At 37.7% G+C, this 20,684-nt stretch overlaps 2 protein-coding genes across 2 annotated transcripts in view; one reads left to right on the plus strand and one right to left on the minus strand.

Moving 5' to 3' along the window:
- CEP126 (centrosomal protein 126) overlaps nt 1-5,776 on the minus strand; it is a gene marked incomplete at both ends in the record, with an annotated part of 42,269 nt that extends 36,493 nt beyond the window's left edge. Inside the window, 2 exon segments of the mRNA XM_080613568.1 lie at nt 4,441-4,566; nt 5,697-5,776. Of these exon segments, the coding sequence (XP_080469694.1) occupies nt 4,441-4,566; nt 5,697-5,776 (206 nt within the window).
- Nucleotides 5,777-9,570: 3,794 nt separating this feature from the next.
- Nucleotides 9,571-19,663, plus strand: ANGPTL5 (angiopoietin like 5; the record flags this gene model as incomplete). Its single annotated transcript, XM_080613569.1, has 8 exons — nt 9,571-9,669; nt 11,357-11,504; nt 12,519-12,622; nt 13,155-13,248; nt 14,187-14,287; nt 17,629-17,749; nt 17,930-18,115; nt 19,344-19,663. The coding sequence occupies 8 exons, from the start codon at nt 9,571-9,573 to the stop codon at nt 19,661-19,663; spliced, it is 1,173 nt and encodes a 390-aa protein (XP_080469695.1).
- Nucleotides 19,664-20,684: the final 1,021 nt, after the last annotated feature.

A 20,684-nucleotide genomic window follows, 5' to 3' on the forward strand; every position in this document is an offset into this window, starting at 1 on the left:
TCAATAACAGTGATAAACCAGTTTGAACTGTTATTCACACATTGAGTTTCTACCCCTTTCCCTGATGCTCATGCTTCCATTGCTCTTCTGTGTCCCAAGGCTGGTAGTTTCATTCTGGTGGTACTGAGGTGTTGCGGTGAGCTGTTAGCATCTGAAGTCCCTTCACCAGGAACAGTAAGATGTTCATGTTAATGCTTTCTTCTTCCTCACCTCAGGATCTGCTTGGAGTCATTTTTATATTTGCTAACATGCTTTTATACCTTTGCTCTTTCTTCATTAGTCTGCAGCTCCACAGTACCTCCAAATATTCTATGCATGGTGCCTTTTACATTTCTTACATACTACTCTTTCGTTCTGTTACCCTAAAGCCAGCTTTGTCAGGCCTAGGTCTGCATTCCTTTAGTCAACTATCTGTGCATTGGGGTCTCCAGTGCCAAGCCTGTGCACCATCTCTCATCATCCCCTGTCTGCACTCCTCTAAGCCTCCAGTTCTCAAGGCCTCTGCTACTGTAGCAGGCCTGTATTTCCCTACACTACATCACCATGTTAAAGTCATAAATATCTCATTCTTTACATAGAATAACTGCTTGTTACTGCTATCTATAGAAAACTACAGTCATATCATAAAAAGATAAACAAAGGCAAAATAAATTAGCCACAGACACCTGGTTAATTAGAGAAACTGCTGTTACAGCTAAATCAAGCAAAACAAAGCTGCAGGCAGGTCAAGAAAAGTTCAGAGAGAGCCAGCTTGGCAAGCATCTGTCCTGAGGCCTTGCAAATTCAGCACAATCCTGTGGCCTGTTACCAGAATGGCAATGCTGCGTTGCAGGTCTACAAAGTTACAGTGACCACTACTTTTCACAGTTCCATTCTGATGTAGAAAGCAATACAACATTCTAATCACTTTGTCCCCTCCGTTTACCAAGTGGTAACATTTTTTTTCCTGTTTCTGACACTAGACTGCTTTTCATTCTCTATCAAAAACACTGATGAATAATTTAAAGGGTTTCTATTAAACAATCAAAGATAATCAGCCAGTAGGTGGAGCACAAAGCTTCTGAATATGTTGAAAATAAAATATTAAAAAAACCCCCCACCTAACAGTAACAGGAATAGATTGGAAACTGATATAAATTGAGAAAGCATTTCCTTCCCCAAATACAACACATGGATTAGCTATTTCAATTTCAAGGTAATTCAAAATGCTGAACCAAGATACTAAACTGTAAGGTTTAGTTAAAAGTGCACATAGACAATTGCATTTCCAGAATGCACCAACTACTTGCAGCCAGTAACATCACAGTGAAACGGGATGCTCAAGCTGCACTGAGCAGTAACATCATGAAGGCTACAGTCTCCAGCAAACTGGCAGCTGGTATTTAGAAAGTAGCATGGTATATAAACACAAAACATGATACCCTATTCATTTAGATCAAGTATGTGCTTAGTCAGGAGCTCTTATTTCCAGAATAGTAATTTAAACAAAATATCTGTCAGCTACTGCCCCAGAGCATATTTAATCCTTAAACTGATCTTGAAATTGCAACTTCACAAATCATTGAGACAATAAAGGAATTACCTCCTTGGTACTCAGGCAACTTGTGTAAAGATAACCAGTAAGCTGTTTTTTTGTAGCGTTGAAGTACTGCTGTTAACACAAACCTAAGGAGTTTGGTCAGTACAAGAGATGCAAAGAAACTGATGGCATCAGGTAGGAATATAGGCTTCCCTGAGTATTCATGTCGAAAAAGGCCTGTGACTGGTTATTGAGACTTTGCTTTCCAAAGCTAGACTTGCTCTTTTCTGTACAAGTGATGTTTTTTTCATTTATTAATAAACCAATTAACTGAGCACATCTTGACAGAAGGGGAGTATTTTTAACGCTGAAGCTGCTGCATTTTAGAGGTATTGACAAGAGATCAATACAACGCTGCCGGGGACAATTTCAATCCAAGTACATTTATAAAAGGTCTAATAGCCCCCCATGCCTAGCCAGGACTTTTTAAGCTAATGAGAACTGAGAACTAAGAACTGGGCTCCTCAGTACAAGATAGACATGGACAGACCAGAAAGAGTCCAATGAGGGGTCACGAAGATGATGAAATGAATGGAGCATCTCTTCTTTAAGGAAAGGTTGAGAGAGCGGGGACCATTCAGCCTCGCTAAGAGAAGGCTCAGGGGATCTTATTGATGTCTATGAATACTTGAAGGGAGGGTGCAAAAAAGACAGAGCCAAGCTCTTTTTAGCTGTGCCCAGTGACAGGACCAGAGACAACAGGTACAAACTGAAACACAGAAGGTTCCCTCTGAGCATCAGGAAGCACTTTTTTTACTATAATTATGACTAAGCATTGGAACAGGCTGACCAGAGAGGTTGTGGTGTCTCCATGCTTGGGGATGCTCAGTAGCTGGTCCTGGGCAATCAGCTCTAGGTGGCCCTGCTTGAGCAGGGGGGTTGCACCATATGACCTCCAGAGGCCCCTTCCCACCTCTATCACTCTGTGTGAAGGCTAGAAGTAGAAAACGGACTGTCACGCTTCACAGTACACTCATGCCTACTCTCCATATATTGAAAACAAATTTAAAGAAACAATTTCAGTTTTGCAATTATAAACCAGCAGTGCCAGGAATAACATCTGATACATGCCCGTAAGCCCTGACAGGGAGAATTTAGGGTGCTGCCAGGTGAAAATGTGGAGCTTAAGGAAGTCATACTACCCTTGAGTATCCGTCATCATAGCTAACACCTTTACATGTGTTACAAAGTGAATGGGTCTTGGCTCATACACGGACTTCAGGCATGACCTGATGGTTGATCAATCACTTTCTACCTGCATAACTGTCAAGAAAAAAATACTTAGTTTCAAGGAACTTGGTATTTCCAAACTACTTTCCTTCATATATGCAAGGACCCTTAATTTTTAATTATATTTTACAGCTTATTAATACTGTATGCAATTAGTACCTTTCTAACATCCGACAACTAACTCCTTTTCAGTTATTAGGGGAAGACGTGTCACCGCAGATTGCTGTTTGAACTGCTTATTATGCTTATAGTTATGCCATCCTAAATTATCACAAATGGAAAAAAGTTCATTTAATGAATACCATACCTAAATTTCTAACTGGCTCACCTGAGTAACATGGGTTTATATGATGTTTCTTAAGGCTGCAATGAAATACGTGTGGAAATGTATTTATGTATCTACAAGTATTAGTTTAACTACACCACTCTGTCAAAAATATGCAGGCTGTCTGGTATTTGCTTTTACAGTAGAGTGTTATATTTCAAGACCAGTAATGCAATAAACAGTGTTCATCTGAGATGCATAGTGCTACAAGTGGTACTGTTCCAGAAAACTAAATATGATATTTAATCTTTCAGCTGAGACTCAGTTTATTATCTGCAAAGGCTGGGGGTTGCACACTGCCTTTAATCACTCCCAGGTGACTCTACTTCCTGATCCATTTTTCTTTATATTTCAAAACATATGTTGACAGCACGTACTGTCAAGCTAAATGGCAGTATAAACAACATCTACTGCCTCTCTTAAGAAGTAATCAATGTATTTCAGCAAGTAAAACATTGTATAATGGAAATCATCTGATATGGGAACTGTGGGGATGAGTGTCAATGAGTTTGCATTAAGCAGAAGAACCTGAGGGCTTACAAGGAGGAATCCATCCATCGCTACACAGCCGAGACTCCTGTATATGCATGTGTGGACTCACTGCCAGAAAAGAGCCCCCTATGCCTATTAAACTACTTACAGCACTTTGCTGAAACAACTCAGTGTATAATTTACTTAATCCACTTGTCACAGAATATTCCATAACTTTGCATTCCCATGGATGTAGGAAGAGAGAATACTCAAAGTTGTTTTAAAAATGTCAATATGGGATAAATTTATTATAAATATAATCCTGCACAAGAGACACTTTGCCTTCTGTTTATTGGGAAGTAGGAGCACAAAGCCTCACCATGCAGGGGAGGCTGCGTGGCTGTTATGCCATGCAGAGAGAGAAACATCCACCTCAGAAGGCAATGACAACTGCCTGCCTTCTGACCTGTACTGTCTACCTGAACACATTTTTCACACAGGCATGGAAGCTAATAAAAACCAGAACAATACCAGAAATACAGATCAGAGACACAAGTTGAAAGTGCTACATACCTTTACTTTATACAGTAAGGGGTGACTATAGTGAGTTTCCAAAAAGTAGTGAGTAAATCAGAATATTCTTTTTATAGTTTATTTGTCCTACAGCATGAAACTGGATTGGTGAAACTTTTCAGCCCAGTTTTCTCTAGAACAAACCAGTGAGGCTATTTAACAAAGTGAACATGCAAATAATAGAAATATATTGAACTGTCTAAAGGTTTTGACTCATTTTTCTCTTTTACAATTTCCCACCAAAGGAACCCTAGTTACTTACCTTCTTCTTCTGTTTGTCTCTATTGAATATTTCTGTGCCTTACTCCGACATATTTTTTGATCTTCTTTCAATGCCCGGCGTTCTTCTGCTAAATCTTGTTCAAAATGAAATGTTAAAGCTCTATCCCTAGTATTGTGTTAAGGACAATGGAAACTACATCAAACAGCTCATTAAAGGACATAGTAGCCTGGTTGACTGACTTTGCATATTGTTTGGGAAAGGGCAAACTTTATGCATGAGATACAAAATACTGATATGCCTTTTGACTAAGTACACAACAGTTGATCCCATAATTGCATATTATAGTCATAACTAACTTTGTGCTCATCCAGAAAAAAAAAAAGTCATTACATTTTACTGTTTACAGTGATTTTAAAAGCCTTTGCAGTCATCTTTCATGGTATCAGAAGGTGAAAAATCTCACCTTTTTTATGCTTATTTAAACAAACATCTTTCTTTTATCTAAATCTATAACATATGGATACATGTATCACAGTGAAAATGTTTCAATAGTAAAAACAGTCCCTCTCTATTTAAAGGATTAGTTTACTCTGACATGCATTAATATCACTGGATAAAAGCTCTCCACAGAGCAAGATCAGCCCTGTCTCACATTGGTTATGATTGAAGTAGCACAGTACAGCTGGAGCTTAGAACTTTGCCAGTATTACTTAAAATTCAAGAAAATAAGGATCCGTAAGTTGGAGTGGAAAATATAATTCCCAAAGGCAGAATCTCCTCACGGAGTCATTGAATGGTTTGGTTTGGAAGGGACCTTAAAGCTCATTCAGTTCCAGGCCCCCTGCCACAGGCAGGGACACCTTCCACAAGACCAAGTTGCTCAAAGCCCCATCCAACCTGGCCTTGAACACTGACAGGGATGGGGCAGCCACAGCTCCTCTGGGCAACCTGTGCCAGTGCCTCACCACACTCACAGGGAAGAATTTCTTCCTAATGTCTAATCTAAATCTCCCCTCTGTCAGTTTAAATCCATTCTCCCTTGTCCTGTAAACTGTCCTTCTCCAGCTTTCTTGTCGGCCCCTTTAGGCACTGGAAGGTGCTCTAAGTCTCCCCAGAGCCTTCTCTTTCTAGGCTGAACAAGCCCAGCTGTCTCAACCTGTTCCACCTACAAGAGGGAACACAAGAAAACTCGCCTGAGAAGTCAACTTCCCTACAGCACTTTAAGAAATCAACGGGCCAGTTTTATTTCAATCCACCTCGCCACCTCCCCAAACCCACCGACGCCGACGTCTCACACGGATTCCAGCCTGCCCGCGGCCTCATTCCTGCCCGTCCAGGCACTGCCTCTGCCTCTCCGCGGGCCGCCCCCAGCCATCCCCGAGCGCCCGCCCAACCCCTGGCCACGGTGGCGACCGCGGATACACGGCAGCAGCGCGCCACGTCCCACCCGCGCTGTCCTGGGGCCTTCCGGGGGGTATTTGGCTCAGCGCCGCCCCGCCGCCCGTTCCGCAGGGCTCCATGCAGCTCCTCGGGCCTGCTGCCTCACACCGCAGCGGGCCGCGGCCAGAGCCGAGAGACGGGCCGCTCCTCCGGTGCCATAGCAACTGGAGACGCCGCTTCCTTCGCAACGGGGCGGGGCCGCGGACGAGGGGAGGAGGGGAACGGGTGAGGGAGCGTAGGGAGGAGCTGAGGGGAGGCCGGGAGCGGCTGCAGGTTGCCTGGAACTCCCTTTACAAGCCTTCGAGTCGGGCGCGAGGTTCAGGGCTGTTGAGGCTCCCCCGGAAGGGAGCGCTCCCACCGGGGCCGGGCCTCGGGGTGCTCTGGGGTGCCCGGTGCTGGGTGACAGCCGGGCGCACGCATCTCTCTCCGCCGTCGGCACACCCCGTGTGTGTCGCCTCTTCAGGCACGCCACTGCGGGACCGCTCGCCAGGCTTTCCATCCCGTCTGCACTTGTATAAACAACAGAGTGCCTTTTAAAACTAAAAACCAAACCAGCCGATATCCAAACAAATAACGTTTCCCATTAGTTTTGCAGGTTTGTTTTTTTTTTTTTAACCACAGGGTGTAGAAATAACAATGAAAAAAAAAAAAAAAAAAAGAGAAAAATAAAAGGTATATAAAAAAGTAAATAAAATTACACAAAGTAAAAAAACCAAACAAGTTCTTAAGACTGCAAAACGTGTGTTTTTTTCTCCAGGCAAAGCAGGGTGTGTTGTCTTGGGATGCTGCCATGCTTTGGATGAGCTGTCAGCAGAAGTCTAAATGCCTCGGTGGTTTCATGGCGAGACATTTCTTGGCTGTTGTATTTGAGCTTAAACCAATTCTTCTCTTTTTCAGTGTGCAGCTGTTCTATGTCTTTGACTAGGAGGGTAAAAATAGTACTCAGCATTTGTAAAATACTTTTCCCCACAGACTCCCACCTCTGTATTTGTAGCACAGCCTGTGAAGTGTTACTATTGCCACTTTACAGGCAAGCCCGCTGATGCTCAGGTTGACAAATGTGCTTAATTTATATTTATGGGGTATTATAAATAATACAGTTACCACAGTTGAGAAGATGACCCTAAAATGGAAGTTTTTCACCTGTATTCAGAATACCAGGCCCAAATTCACCACTTCTTTGACCAATCTGAACTCTTCTGTGTTGCAGGTACAAGACCGGTTGTCACTTCACTACCTTTCAATCCACATACACTTTAAAAATCCCAGTTTTCCTGAAAAAAATGCAGTGCTTCATTTAGGATGCAGTAGAAGTTTTTACCAGTGTGGAATCACGCCAACAGGACTGAAGCAGAGCTCAGAAACAATTCCAGAACTTGAGCCTATGTCACATCTGGGAAGATTCAGGTTCATAGAATCATAGAATCAACTAGGTTGGAAAAGGCCTTTAAGATCATCAAGTCCAACCATTACCCCAGGACTGCCAAGTCCACCTCTAAACCATGTCACTGAGGGCCTCATCTACACGGTTTCCAAACACTTCCAGGGACAGTGATTCCACCACAAGCCTATTCCAATACCTGTGGCAGCTCACACCAGCAGAATTTGAGCTTCTCTAGACTTACTGCAAATTTTGATCTTCTCCAGTGCAACTCATAGCTTCACCTTAGATACCTGCTGAAATTCAGAATTAAGGATAGTGTATATATATGTATATACCTTTCTGTCTTTCTTGTTTTTACCTTTTTCTTAGTTATTCATAGCCCTCCTTTATGGTTATTAGATAATTCCTCCTGGTGAGTAACCTCACATCTTTCAGACTCTGGGATGAGAAGGCAACGAGCTGAGGACCATGTGTTCTGGGACAGCACACATCCTGATATCAAATGGTTACAAAATGGAAGGCCCCACTCTGCCAGCTGGTTTGAAAACAGTTTCATAATTTTTACTGTGGGCTAGAGACTGATATTCCAGTAAAGGATAAAGATCAGCTCTTAAATCTTTGTGGGATAGATTCTGAATTTATCACAGAACTTATCTGAAGGCTGGAACATAGTTATGCTGCTGCAGAAACACATTTTTCTTTCCTTCTTTTTCCACTAGGGGATTAATCTGCTAATGCCTTTAGCTTTCTTCCAAGCTCCAGTTTAACTGAGTAGACGACTCCATGGGAGAGGGAGGTCACTCCATGTTCTGATCATTTTAACAATTCCTTCCTGAAATTTGTCACCTCTTCCGATTTCTGTGCATATAAAGAGGAAAGAAAACTGTTCTTTCCCCTTTAATGTCATATATGAGTAGCCAATAAAATCTTTTCAGCTTCTTGCTGAGACTGAACTGTGGATCACAACCTGCATATTCTTGAGAGAGCGTCAACTGATGCACTAGTTAAATTCTAGTAATTCTTATGTCAGAAAGCTATGATGTGCCATGAGTTATGTCAGAACAAGTTAAAAAAATATTTTGAGGTATTTTGAAGAACCAAAGTTGTTAAAAATTTCACAGACAGTCAAACATGCTCTTCTCAGGGAGAGGCCAGGTACAGGTGCTTAGTCCCCTTCAGCTGTTAATTGAAAGAAAACATTGTATTAAAAACGGGATTTAAAACTGTATTAATCCCTGTCCCCCAATTGCATTCAAATCTCTTTGTATCACAAGCTATTTCCAGTGTATTCCAGCTTCAGACAGGGCTGGAGATGAACCTCAGTATCAAGGCCAATTTGGAACATTGTCTAGCTGAACCAGAGCAAGGTAATATTGAGCAGTATATTCTGATATTCTTTAGACGGAGTATCTCCAGTGGTACGTTAGAAGCTGAAGTTTCATTTATTCAGCCAGATCACAAACAATTTAAATTCTCTGATGTGCACGAGGAGTTGAAAATCTATTTGGACCTTTATGAACTTTCCAAATTAACTTTCCAAGTAACTTGCTTTTTGGTTAAAATATCAGACCCAGTTTTAAAGATACAAAAAGAGTGTATTCGAGTGTATGAAAACTGTAATTGCCTCATAGCTTTAATTAAGTTTCTGTGGACTGCATTTAATTTTCTTCTTTTTCAGCACATTCTCTTATACTTTGACATTCTTCAGGGATAAAAATCATTGTATTTGAATGATTGTCTCATTCGCAGTCCCTGTGTTACTACAGATGGGCTACTAGTGAGACCAAGAGACTGCTTTTGTCCTCCTGGTAAACAAGTTTCTATGTAGTACAAAGTATGGCTTGAAAGTAATATTTTTCAGTTTTCAACTTGAATCTGCTTCTAGAACATATTCTAAAATTGCCTCCACAGCCTGTTCTAGTGCACTACCATCACACCAATATAAACACCTTCATTTTAATGCTACAAACCTTTGCGAAAGATGAAAACATTGATCCATACTAGTTTTTCTTTCAATTAGGCCAGACTACTCAGTGCCAAATATATACCAATGCCTAAAAAATAGTGCATAACAAAATCTGTCAGCTTTATCACAATGAAAATACATATGTTTGATGTGTCATGTAGAGGTGATGAGCAGTAATTGCTCTCAGGATACAAACAGTAATATATAAAATCTACTGCACAATTGAAACATGCTTTATTAAATCCAGGAATTAAAGGAGTGTTGGCTGCTCTTTGTGCTGCAGACATTCCCGAATAGTTAGCTCAGGACTTCATAGTGTACAATCCTTTCCACGGAAATTTGAAACCCTTCAAAACGTTTGCATTTCTTCAAGTAAAAGATGAACTGCTTTGGGGTAACTTCACTGATTTGTCTCAATATTTGTTTGTTCAGTTTAGGAGAGACTGTCATAAGTAATGTCAAGCCTTGTTCATCTAAGGTAAGATTTTAAATTCCTTTGCTTAGATAAGATAATGAATGTAACTGAATGATTTCTCAGAAAAGCGACAGATGTTTTGAAACTGTAGATTGCTTTATTCAGAGTGGACAGGAAAACACAGAACAATCAGGTGTTTCCAGATAGAGAAAAGAAACTACATTCAAGCTGTCGGAAATCAGTTAGAATTAGAATAGTTGTGTGTTAATGACCTTCATCACAGCCCTGTTGTTAGGCCATGTTTTTAATCTCATCTGCATGAACAAATGCAGAATAACTATTGTTTTTGGCAGAGTCACAGTTTTTGCTGAGGTCAGCTTTAATTGCTTGTTTCATGTTGGCTTTTGTTAAAAGTAAATATTTACGGAAAATATTTGCTTGTCAGTATTTAATTGAACATGTAGTGAGGAGCTCTGATAAAGCCCTGGAACAAAGCAGAGTTCTGAGTGATCTGTTTATAAGCTTCAAGTCAATTTTTCTTCCTTTATTCTGTGCTTATTTCAAAATTAAAGAAACATGTTCTTTTAGTTCTCTATCATTTATCTCCAGTCCCAAATTGCAATTGCATTAATAATTCAGAAACTTTTTTTTTATATAAAATCTCCTTGTTAACAGTTTTATTTAATTTCTACTTACACTTTGCAAAAGCAAAATTCAGAAAAAAAAACTTGTTCAGTGCTTTGCCAGTGTAGTGCAAAAAACAGAAAGAGAAACCTGAAGCAGGAAAGGAGAGCAAGTATGTTGAAGATATATTCAAGTCTAAATAAGTTTTCTTTTTCATTAAAATCTTCATGCTTCTAAGGATCCTATTTACACTTGAAAATACACTGTATTAACATACTACAAAGCTTTGCTGAGATTATGGGATCAACAAAGGCTGAAATGAATTTCTTAGTCTTTTGACAATGACACATACCTCAGAAATTACTTTTAGCATTTCTGTAAGTGATGAGTCAGAGGCATTCCCGTATTTTCTCTCACACAGCACCAGGAAAGAAAAAATATATTAAGTATGAAAATATTATTTTAAAAGAAAATTAATGTGTGTAACTTCTTTTACCAATGCTTTATTGTTTATAATTGTGTGCCTGCAAATAGTGTCCCTTTATTCTTTCCTCTAAAAGAGTAATTAAAATATTTTTTTAATTTTAAGTCCCAAATCTGCTTGGGACTGCTTGTGTGTATAGATTAATACCTTATGCAAGTATTTCCACAATCACAATCCAAGTAGTTAATTTAGGGACTTTCAAGAGTAAAAATGTTTTGCTAATATGTGGTAAATCCAAAAGACTGCTCCTTTCCAGTGAAAATAACTTTGTTAGCATTTGAGATGTCTGTTTGGTGTGGTGATTCCAAAAATGTGAGTTCTTAGATGCAAGATTTGCAAGTTATTGCCTCATTTCACAGAGCTCTGGTAGAATACTTTACCAGACATGTTGTTGGTATTTTTCAGATTTATAGAGGTTACTCTTTACTCTGACACTCTTTCTTTAGTGTGGTATGGCTAAGCAGAAGACACCTAACAGGCCTTGGTCTCAGCTCTGTCAATTATAACTTGATAAAGCTTTAAAAACCCCAGGTTTTGAAGGAAGACCCATGGAGTAATCATCTACTTCATTTTGGCAGCCTGAGATATTTTATATATGCATTATGATCAATTTATTTCCCCCTCCGTTGTTTGGTACAACAGGGCACAAGGAATGTTGGAGCTGTGGAGGAACCACTCAAGGCAGAAGAGAAAAATAAATCTGCAGATATTTCAAAACAAAAAGACCAATGCCTTGTACCATGTGATGTTCAAGCTAAAATTTTACGAGGGGAAAAACATTACATGTGCAGTATGTATTCATAAAGAATACTCTCAGCAACAAGCTACGCAATGCCATGCCATGCTATGCAAACCTCTGCTCTGCTCTGCTCTGCTGTGCTGACTTATTTTTTAATCTTCTTGAGCACATGTGACAGCCCTTGATGCTGCTGCCTAGGCTGAAGATTCAGAAAATTTGGGGTGCTATGTTTCTGGGATGCAGCTGGTGTAAGAAAGTTGAAGTATAATCATGCTAGTCTTTATAATCACTGATCAAGACAGGCAAATCCAGGCAGCAGCTCCCCCTGCCTAGATCTGTGTTACTCTCTAAATGTTAGTAGCTTTTTCCATTAAAGAAGAGTAGGGTGTCTATCCCTCATTTAAAAATCATAGTTAGGTGTGGTGGAGTTAAGTGGGAGTTAGTTAGTTAGTTAGTTAGTTACTTAGTTAGTTAAAGTGTGAGGAAATCTATACTTCAGCTTGCCTTTTGTAGATATTTATGCAGGATATTCTCTACTTAGTGCCTTGACAAACTACACAGCAAAGGATTTAATCAGCCTCAGAAAAAAAAAGTCAAAGTCATTGTATTTCCTATATGATTTTTAATATATTTTGTTAATTACCTGACAGGTTTGCTTGGTTTTTTGTTTTGATTTTTAGCATCATGACAAACCCAGGAGCAGCAGAGTGAACGAGTAAATGTAGGATGACAGAATGCCTTATATATTTGTCTTTTATCATTTGCATTTGTATTTCTCTGATATCCATTAACTGGTCATCCAAGTTGCCCAAGGATAAGATTAAATTCTTCAAATATAAAGAAGAGCATCACTTCTTAAAATGTCTTCTCTGCAACCAGTGAAGCTGAGGTTTTTAGCATCTTTGGCTTTAATCTGTGGTTTCTGTACTACTTTGGTTTCACTTTTAAGTACGCTAAGGTTAAACACCTTCAATATTCACTTAGATATTACAAATGTGTCATCGTTCAGTCAAGAATATTTCTAGATTTATGGTAACAAAATGGATGAACATATTTCTTTTAAAGGAAATTTGCAGAACTCACTTGTTGAATATGCAAGAAGTACAAAAAAAATGGTAAGGAACATGATGGATGATCAACAGTCTTCTTTGGACTACCTTTCTAATCAGGTACTTTTAAGGATTTTTATTTATTACTTATCACTACAGGTATTGTCTAACTGAGGAAAATTAAGCATTTATATTGTCATTAAAACAGTAGAATTTGAGTCTCTACCACCATTCCTTATATCTTGGGTAGGGTGTGAGTTCCATTTCTACAGGGAGTGATAAGCACCACTCGATCCACATTGGTGGCTAACTGACTGTTCTGTCATATTTGTTCAGATGATGTATTACGTTACTGTTAACTCTCATAGTAGTTTATGAACACTGTGTATCACTTGATACAGATAAAAAGCCTTATTCAAACTGAAGGACTTCTTTGCAATTATCTGGAATTGCAAATCATCCTAAAAATGATTTGGATGAAAAAAAAAAATTTTGTCAAAAAAAGACCATTGTACCTAATGAAGGTGCAAATCACTAGCATATCACAAAAATGAACTTTTGATTATATTTACTAGGAGTAAAAAAGAATATCTTTAGGAATGTAAAAATCCTCACTGCAATCAAAGTAAGGATTTTCTATTTGTATTTGCAGGTAAATGAAGTCATGAACAGACTTCTTCTTTTGAATGCAGAAGTTTTGAGAAAGCATTTAGATCCACTTCCTTACAAAGCAGTTCAGTCTCATGGTAGGTATATTTTGCATTGTCTTGATCTTTTTTATCTTTATATCTTGACAGAGTGCTTATTAAAGCAAAGGGAAGCAATTATAACATTTACAGTATTCTGTGTTCGTAACATATAAACCCTGGAAAATTTGTGATCTGTTTAAGAATGTCATCATAAAGACTGCTTTAAATGATTTACAGCTGATAATTCTGAGCATACTGTTTAGCATTCCAAGTATGACCATCAGTTCGTAAGTGATCTGATGTTGCTAAATGGCACTTTCTTTTGCAATGAAGTAAAGTGTGCTCTGCATTTGTAATACCCTTTAAATGTGATCAAAGTTACTTGAACACGGGAGAGTTAATCTTCCTCATAGTGTCCATCCCAACTAAAGGAAACATTACCTCTAAGCAGTCCCACTGGCCATAGGAACTGCTTGTTTGAGTATGTTTAACACAGACTTGGCTTAACACTTAAAAGCAAGGGGTTTATAATGTATACATTTTGATGTAAAGTCTTTTACAAGTATAAATACATATATCTGCAGGAAAAGACATCCTTTCCCAGATAATATGCCTTTTTCTCAGTAACAAGTGTTACCCAAATAAGATCTGTAAAATGACTCGATGCAAAATCTTTGATTTCTGTATCATTTCCATTAAGATTAGAATGAACTATCTTATTTTCAATATAATTTATATTTCTTTCTGGGCTTAATGGGAGTTTCAGAGAAATTTCATTTACAAGGTATATTTGTGAGAAAACATGATTTTAAAGTTTGTATGGCAAGAAAATGCTATTTGAAATTATTCTTATATTACCAAGAAAGTACTTTTTCTGTGCTTAACCTGAATTTGTGTGGGGTTTTTTGTGGTTTTTTTTTTTCTTTTTCTTTGTTTGTTTTGGGTTTTTTTAACACATTTTGCTAATGAACTTCATAAAATACTTTGTTCTCTAGGCTTGGATTGCACTGATATTAAAGATACTGTTGGTTCAGTTTCAAAAACTCCAACTGGTCTGTACATTATCCATCCAGAAGGATCAAATTATCCTTTTGAGGTAACAAATTTATCTCTCAGGATAGTCACAGTTTGCTTAATAATATGCACTTAGAATATATTTAATAGATTTAAAGTGTTTTCCTTGACAATTTCTCAGCAGATGAATAAGAAATGTATGAAATCATCTAAATGTGTCTGCTATTACTATAATTTTGATGAGTTTCTTATTTTCTACAAAGAAATTTAATTTCTGTCATAAGATATATGGAAGAAATTCTTTACTGAGAGGGTGGTGAGGCACTGGAATGGGTTGCCCAGGGAGGTTGTGAATGCTCCATCCTTGGCGGTGTTCAAGGCCAGGTTGGATGAGACCTTGGGTGACATGGTTTAGTGTGAGGTGTCCCTGCCCATGGCAGGGGGGTTGGAACTAGATGATCTCAAGGTCCTTTCAAACCCTAACTATTCTATGATTCTATGATTCTATGATCATATCTTATATACAGTGAAAAATGTACCAAAGAGTAAAAAACAAGGTATTTCCCAGCACCTCTCTGGACACTGAGGAGTGCTGTTCTTTTCTGGTTTACAGATGGAAAATTAAGGATCCAAGTGACTGTTCCATCTGGCTCCTAAAATGGGACTGCTGGCTTTCTGAATTATTCTGCTGACTGTATAGCCTTACCTTCTCTTGAGAAGTGACTCTGCTGATGCCTATAGCTTGGACCATGATATTGTATACGCACCTAAACATAGGGGCAGATGTACATTAGTTTGAAGAGGAGGTGCTTATCACTTGTCTGAGCATCATTATAACTCAGACTTGAGGCAGAGAGATATCTTAACTTTCAGTTTTCAAATCCAGTTTTCAGGATATACATTCTTAAGACAAAGATAAAAGGATGAAATTCAGCATGAACTGCAGCAGTCATGCTTCCTATCACCACCTGCATTTTCTGTAATTTCTTGGAGTTATAGTGCTTATTTAGGATAAAAGAGTTTTTGGTTAACTTCCCCAGCTCAGGCCACTCAGATCCATGCAAACACAAAGAATTCTTTGTTTTGTCTGTTTCTTTCCATTTTGGGCTGTTCTACTTAGAGAAGCCCCTTATGCACAGTGGAAAGACAGAGTACACTTTCAAACCTTTAATTTCACAACACATGCTGGGGTCATTAGTTTTTGGAGAAAAAATGTGGAGTTTAAGCCAGCAAAATAGTAAAATTTAATATCTAACTTTATAGCCTTTATATATAACAAAGGAAGGATGAGTCCCTTTATCTCTAGCCAATTGGAACCCTACAGAAAGCTACAAAAAACCTCCTTTCACTTCAAAAGTATTTTTGACACTTTTCCACGCTTAAAGTTACTGCCAGAATGTGAGAATCAGTTATATGAGTGGAAAGGTTCTTAAAGGAGAAGAAAAAACAAGAAGAAAAATCATCATAATAATCTGATTAAAAGCACAAGGTAACAATAAATAATGAGAAGAAACATCTGCACTCATGAAATGAGTGTCTAATTTCTTGTCTGGTAGATGGTACACATGACTGAAAAGATAGTGTCAAAAAATTCTCAGAGAAAATAATCTAAAATATGTATGTTCCATAAAGAATGTTATTTCAAGGAAAACTCTTTAATGCAAATTCTTCCATGTGTTGAAGCGTAAAAAAGGTACAAGAGAAATTACAGATGAACAAAAATTTCAAGACATTAAAATACAAACAAGGAATTGCAATGCATTTTAAGGGGCGAACAGCCAAGACTTCTGGAAGTTCTGCAGACTAGCAAAATAAGAAAAATACGAAGAGACAGAAAACCATAGTAAGAACCTAAAAAGCTGAAAACAAAGTGAGCAGGAAAAAAATACTTCAATGAGGACCTTGTCAGCAACAAGATGCCTTTAAATGTAAATGAAACAAACCCAAATGTGTTTAGAGTAATTTGCATGAAGATACCAGATAAATGAAGAAAACTATTTAGACAACTTGATCCTGTTCTCATGTTTTCATGTTTGAAGCCTCATGTTTTCAAAAGCAAGTATACATTCTGATGGTTAACTCAGGCTAATTAAAACTTGAATTCCAGGAGCATTAAAAATACCCAGTTTCAGTGGTATTGACAGGTTCTTGTCATCTCAGAAAAGTAAATTGAGATCAATGATATTTCTAAGGTGGGTCATACAAACTAAACAGCTGTTTGGAATATAACTCTTAGACACACTAAAGGTGGAAAGGAAGGAAATATTCAGTAGCAGCATCCTCCTGCTCATTTAATTTAAATGTACTTAGCACTTAGTTGGAACAGCTTAGGTTTTGCAGTGTCTAAAAGAGAAATACGCACCTTTCTACATTAGAGTGCCCAAACTTCTCAATCCCTGTTGAACTGGTCAAACTCTGGCACTGGGGACATATTTGAAAAATACCCAAAGTGACCTGGATACATTCCACATAACTTTAGGCATTTAGCTGAAATCCCTAGAGAGCAGTGAAGGGTTTAGGGGCCTTTTTTGTAAACAGTGGAGGTGACCAACACCTACAGAGGGTGATTTAGATCTTGGTTTCCCAGAGCCATGCTGTGAATGAACATTGCTCACAAGGGATTACAGGGAAGATAAGGGCAATAAGATTCTTAACTTAGGGAATTCAGTTATGTGTCTGAGCTGAGGAGAAAATGTAACACATAATGTGACACTTCACAGCAGAGCAGCAGGCAGATGGACCACTGCCTTTTGACATGCTGTTGGGCACAAATTTTAGCAAAGACTGATAAATTTGAGAGTTGATCTTATGTATTCAGGGGGACTGTTCAGTTGCAGGCTGTTAAATATTCACATTGGGACTTCCCTGACTTGGGGCCCCTTCTTATGTAGAGTTTTTTTGCTGCTTCATCATAAATTATTATATACTGGGTTATTGCTATCACATTTCCTCATCTCTATAAAGGGCTCTACATTTCCCAGGCATCACAAACACAGTATTTCTGGGGAAGATGGTATGATGGTGAGGAAGTTGTGTCTATTTTGTTTTGCTGAAATAAAGGTATATTCAGTGTTAGTGCCTGTGTCTGGGATATTTTGCACAATTAATACTTGACAATGCATGTTGCTTCTATTTCATGATATTAATATACAGTAATATTTATCAAAGCTTATTTATCATATCTGATAAATATCTTTGGTATAAAAGAGTTTCTACTGGTTTAGGAAATTTCCAAATCAAGCAGTCCAACAAGAACGTATAAGAAAATACTGCTGCTTATTTTTTATTTTCTTTGAGCTTTTTGCTAAGATATTTGGAAGGTGTGTTGCTTAGCAAAACTCTGAATTGTTCACCTTTATTTAATTATACTGTTTTCATAATAGCTGCTTCAAGAATGCTTAATCATACCTATGTTTGGTTTAGGTTTTGTGTGACATGGATTTTCAAGGAGGTGGATGGACCGTGATTCAGAAAAGAACTGATGGAATCATTCCGTTCCAGAGAACATGGTCTGAATATCTGGATGGATTTGGTGGCCTTTCTGGTACTAATTTTAAATACTCTTAAGTGTTTTGGACCTGATGTTTCTGCTGTCTTTATGTCGGCGACATTTCACTAAACTGTGTGGGATTTTTAGTAGGATAGACAGTAAAGTTGTTTCTTAGAAGTCTCTTACATTTTCCATCTCTAGAAGTTTATTGACTATATTATATTTCTGGCTTAGGGGAATTTTGGCTTGGATTGAGAAAGATTTTTCACATAGTAAATCAAAAGGCCACTAGTTTCCATCTTTATGTGGATTTGGAATCAGAAAATGACAAGCATGCCTATGCATCATATGATGGATTTTGGATAGAGGATGAAGCATGTTCTTTTAAGATCCATTTGGGGCGTTATTCAGGAAATGCTGGTAAGAATCTCCTTCTTTAAAGTATTTAAAGATAGCTGTTCCTTTTCTAAATGTGAAAAAATGCATTTGAAAGAGTAATACTTAAGATAACTTTAAAAATGTGTATTTCTGATATATTTTTCTCTATGTTGCATAATGAATACTATGCAGATAAACAGTTAATGATGTAGCAACTGCTTATGCCAACGTCAGTCTTTACATAGTAAAAAAAAAATTTATTCTATTCCTTCAAGGTCTTTAATGGAATAATTGAATAAACACTCCTTTAATAAATAAAATGAATAAAGAAAATAAAGAACTCTAATGGATTCAAAATCCACAGGTTATACATATAATAGATAAGGGATATTATGTGTGTGTGTGTGCGTATCTAACCAATGATCCACTTCTTTAGCTGTCCGCTTTCCTGTCCCAGATATGCTGATGCTAGTGGAAGTCTTCTTGATGTTATTGCTTTGGTTAGTTCAGCAGTGTCCAGACAGTGGCATACAAAGCATAAAGAAACTGACTGGAACAAATTAGGTCTGCAGTGTGTAACAGTTACTGGCTGATATAGAGGCACAAATTAATTCACAGTTCCAGACCCCCCCCCCAATAATATAAATAATATAAATTACACCAAATGTGCAAAGATTTAAGTATTGCACCATGTCTTACTGCTTTTTTTTTCTTTCTTTTTTTTTTTTTTTAATGTTTACTAGTATGCAACAATGTTCCTTATGACCAATGCAACAGTTATTCTATGAATGTTGGTGCTTTACTCTGCCTGTATTTGTTTCTTTAGTAAGACAAGAGAACCAGTAATCACTGACCTTTATGTTTTAACAATTCCATTTTACCTCATGACTCATGCTGGGGCTTTGGGCACATCACTGGAAAATCTGAAGTTAATAAGCCTTTAGCCCTCTTCATTTCCTTTATCTTTTCTTCCACTGTCTTTAAGGACAGAAGCCTTTACCTTCATAGCTGGCATGTGTCACTAAAAGCAACAACAATATAAAGATGTTTCATTGAATTTCAACTTCTTCCATACTTCTCAGTATCTTATGCATTTTCTTTCCCACATTTTAACACACTGCCAGCTCATTATTTGGTGCTGTTGAACTGCTTTTGAAGAAATCTCTTTCTCATAAATGCAGAAGAAAAGTTTGTGAGGTATACAACAAATAAGAAACACTTCTCCATAAATAACTCTTCCATTTATCCTTGTTTTATCTGTGGTACTTAGGTGATGCATTTAGAGGATACAGAAAAGAAGATAACCAGAATTCAATGCCTTTCAGCACATTTGATGTTGATAATGATGGATGCAGGCCAATGTGCACTATTAAAGAGCAGCCTGTAAAGAGCTGCAGTAACTTCAGTGATAACACTGGGTGGTGGTTCAACCAGTGTGGCCTTGCAAATCTCAATGGTGTTCATCGCTACACAGGTAGATTTCTTGCAACTGGGATTCACTGGGATACATGGACAATGAACAACAAGCCAATCAAAATTAAATCAGTTTCAATGAAAATTCGGAGAACCTACAATCCTTATTTCCGTTAGTCTATGAAAACAGAAATACATCTCTTCTTGCAGTTATGTGGGATAATGTATCACTGCATTATAAATGCCTTTCATTTTCACTTCAACAGCTCAATCTTAAACTTTATTAGATATTTCCATAATACAGTTACTCATTTTTATTATGAAGTGACAATACTTGTGTTCCTGCTTAAGTAAGAAGGTCCTAAGAAGAATAGGGTTTTCAGAAAATGATGAACTTTGGAGTTTGTCAGCTTTTATTCAACTTTCTCTTATGCAGTCTCAGTGTCAGCAGAAAAATTAGGAAAAGGAGTGTCATGCTGACTTTTGAAGGTGGTTTTTCTATGTTCTCTGCATATCTGAACTGACAGAAAATTTCAGTAGATTTTCTTTTAAAAAGCCATATACCTGTCTTTCCAATCGTTATATTTTGGAAGAATACCTTTTCTTCACTGTAGCTGAATTTTCCAGAATTGACTCTTCTTTCTATATTGCTTATCAGGCAAGATAACACTGTCTTATTTCAACACATATGTAAGGTTCTATATATTCTCAGGGCCTGATTTTCATACAGGTAATGTAGTTACTGAAATAAAAGAATTATTGTCTGGTTTGCATATAATTTTCACAATCAACATGTTTCATAATCAGATTTTTACTCTACTATTGTCTATTTCACAATTCCCTAAAAATGAAAACTCTTTTCCCGAAGAAAATGAATAATATTTCATATACCCTTTGGAGTTTTAATTTTTGGATATATAGGCCTGATCTTATGTTTTTCATTCTTATTGGTATTCACTTTGTGAACAATAATATGGTAATGAACAAAACCAATTTGATTTGTGTAAGTACATTTTAATTGTGTGAATTGTTTGAATTTCTGGCAGTAAAAATGGAATAATATAAATAAAAAGTGTGACTATTATCAGTACACCAGTGTTTCTGCAACCTGGCATCTGTTCTGCAACAACTAGGCATGGTATTTCTCATCTCTCCTTCAGTTACAGTAGGTCAGCTCTGTAGTAACATGTGGAATGAA

The sequence above is a fragment of the Psittacula echo genome, assembly GCF_963264785.1.
Source record: "Psittacula echo genome assembly, chromosome: 3".
Lineage (NCBI taxonomy): Eukaryota > Metazoa > Chordata > Aves > Psittaciformes > Psittacidae > Psittacula > Psittacula echo.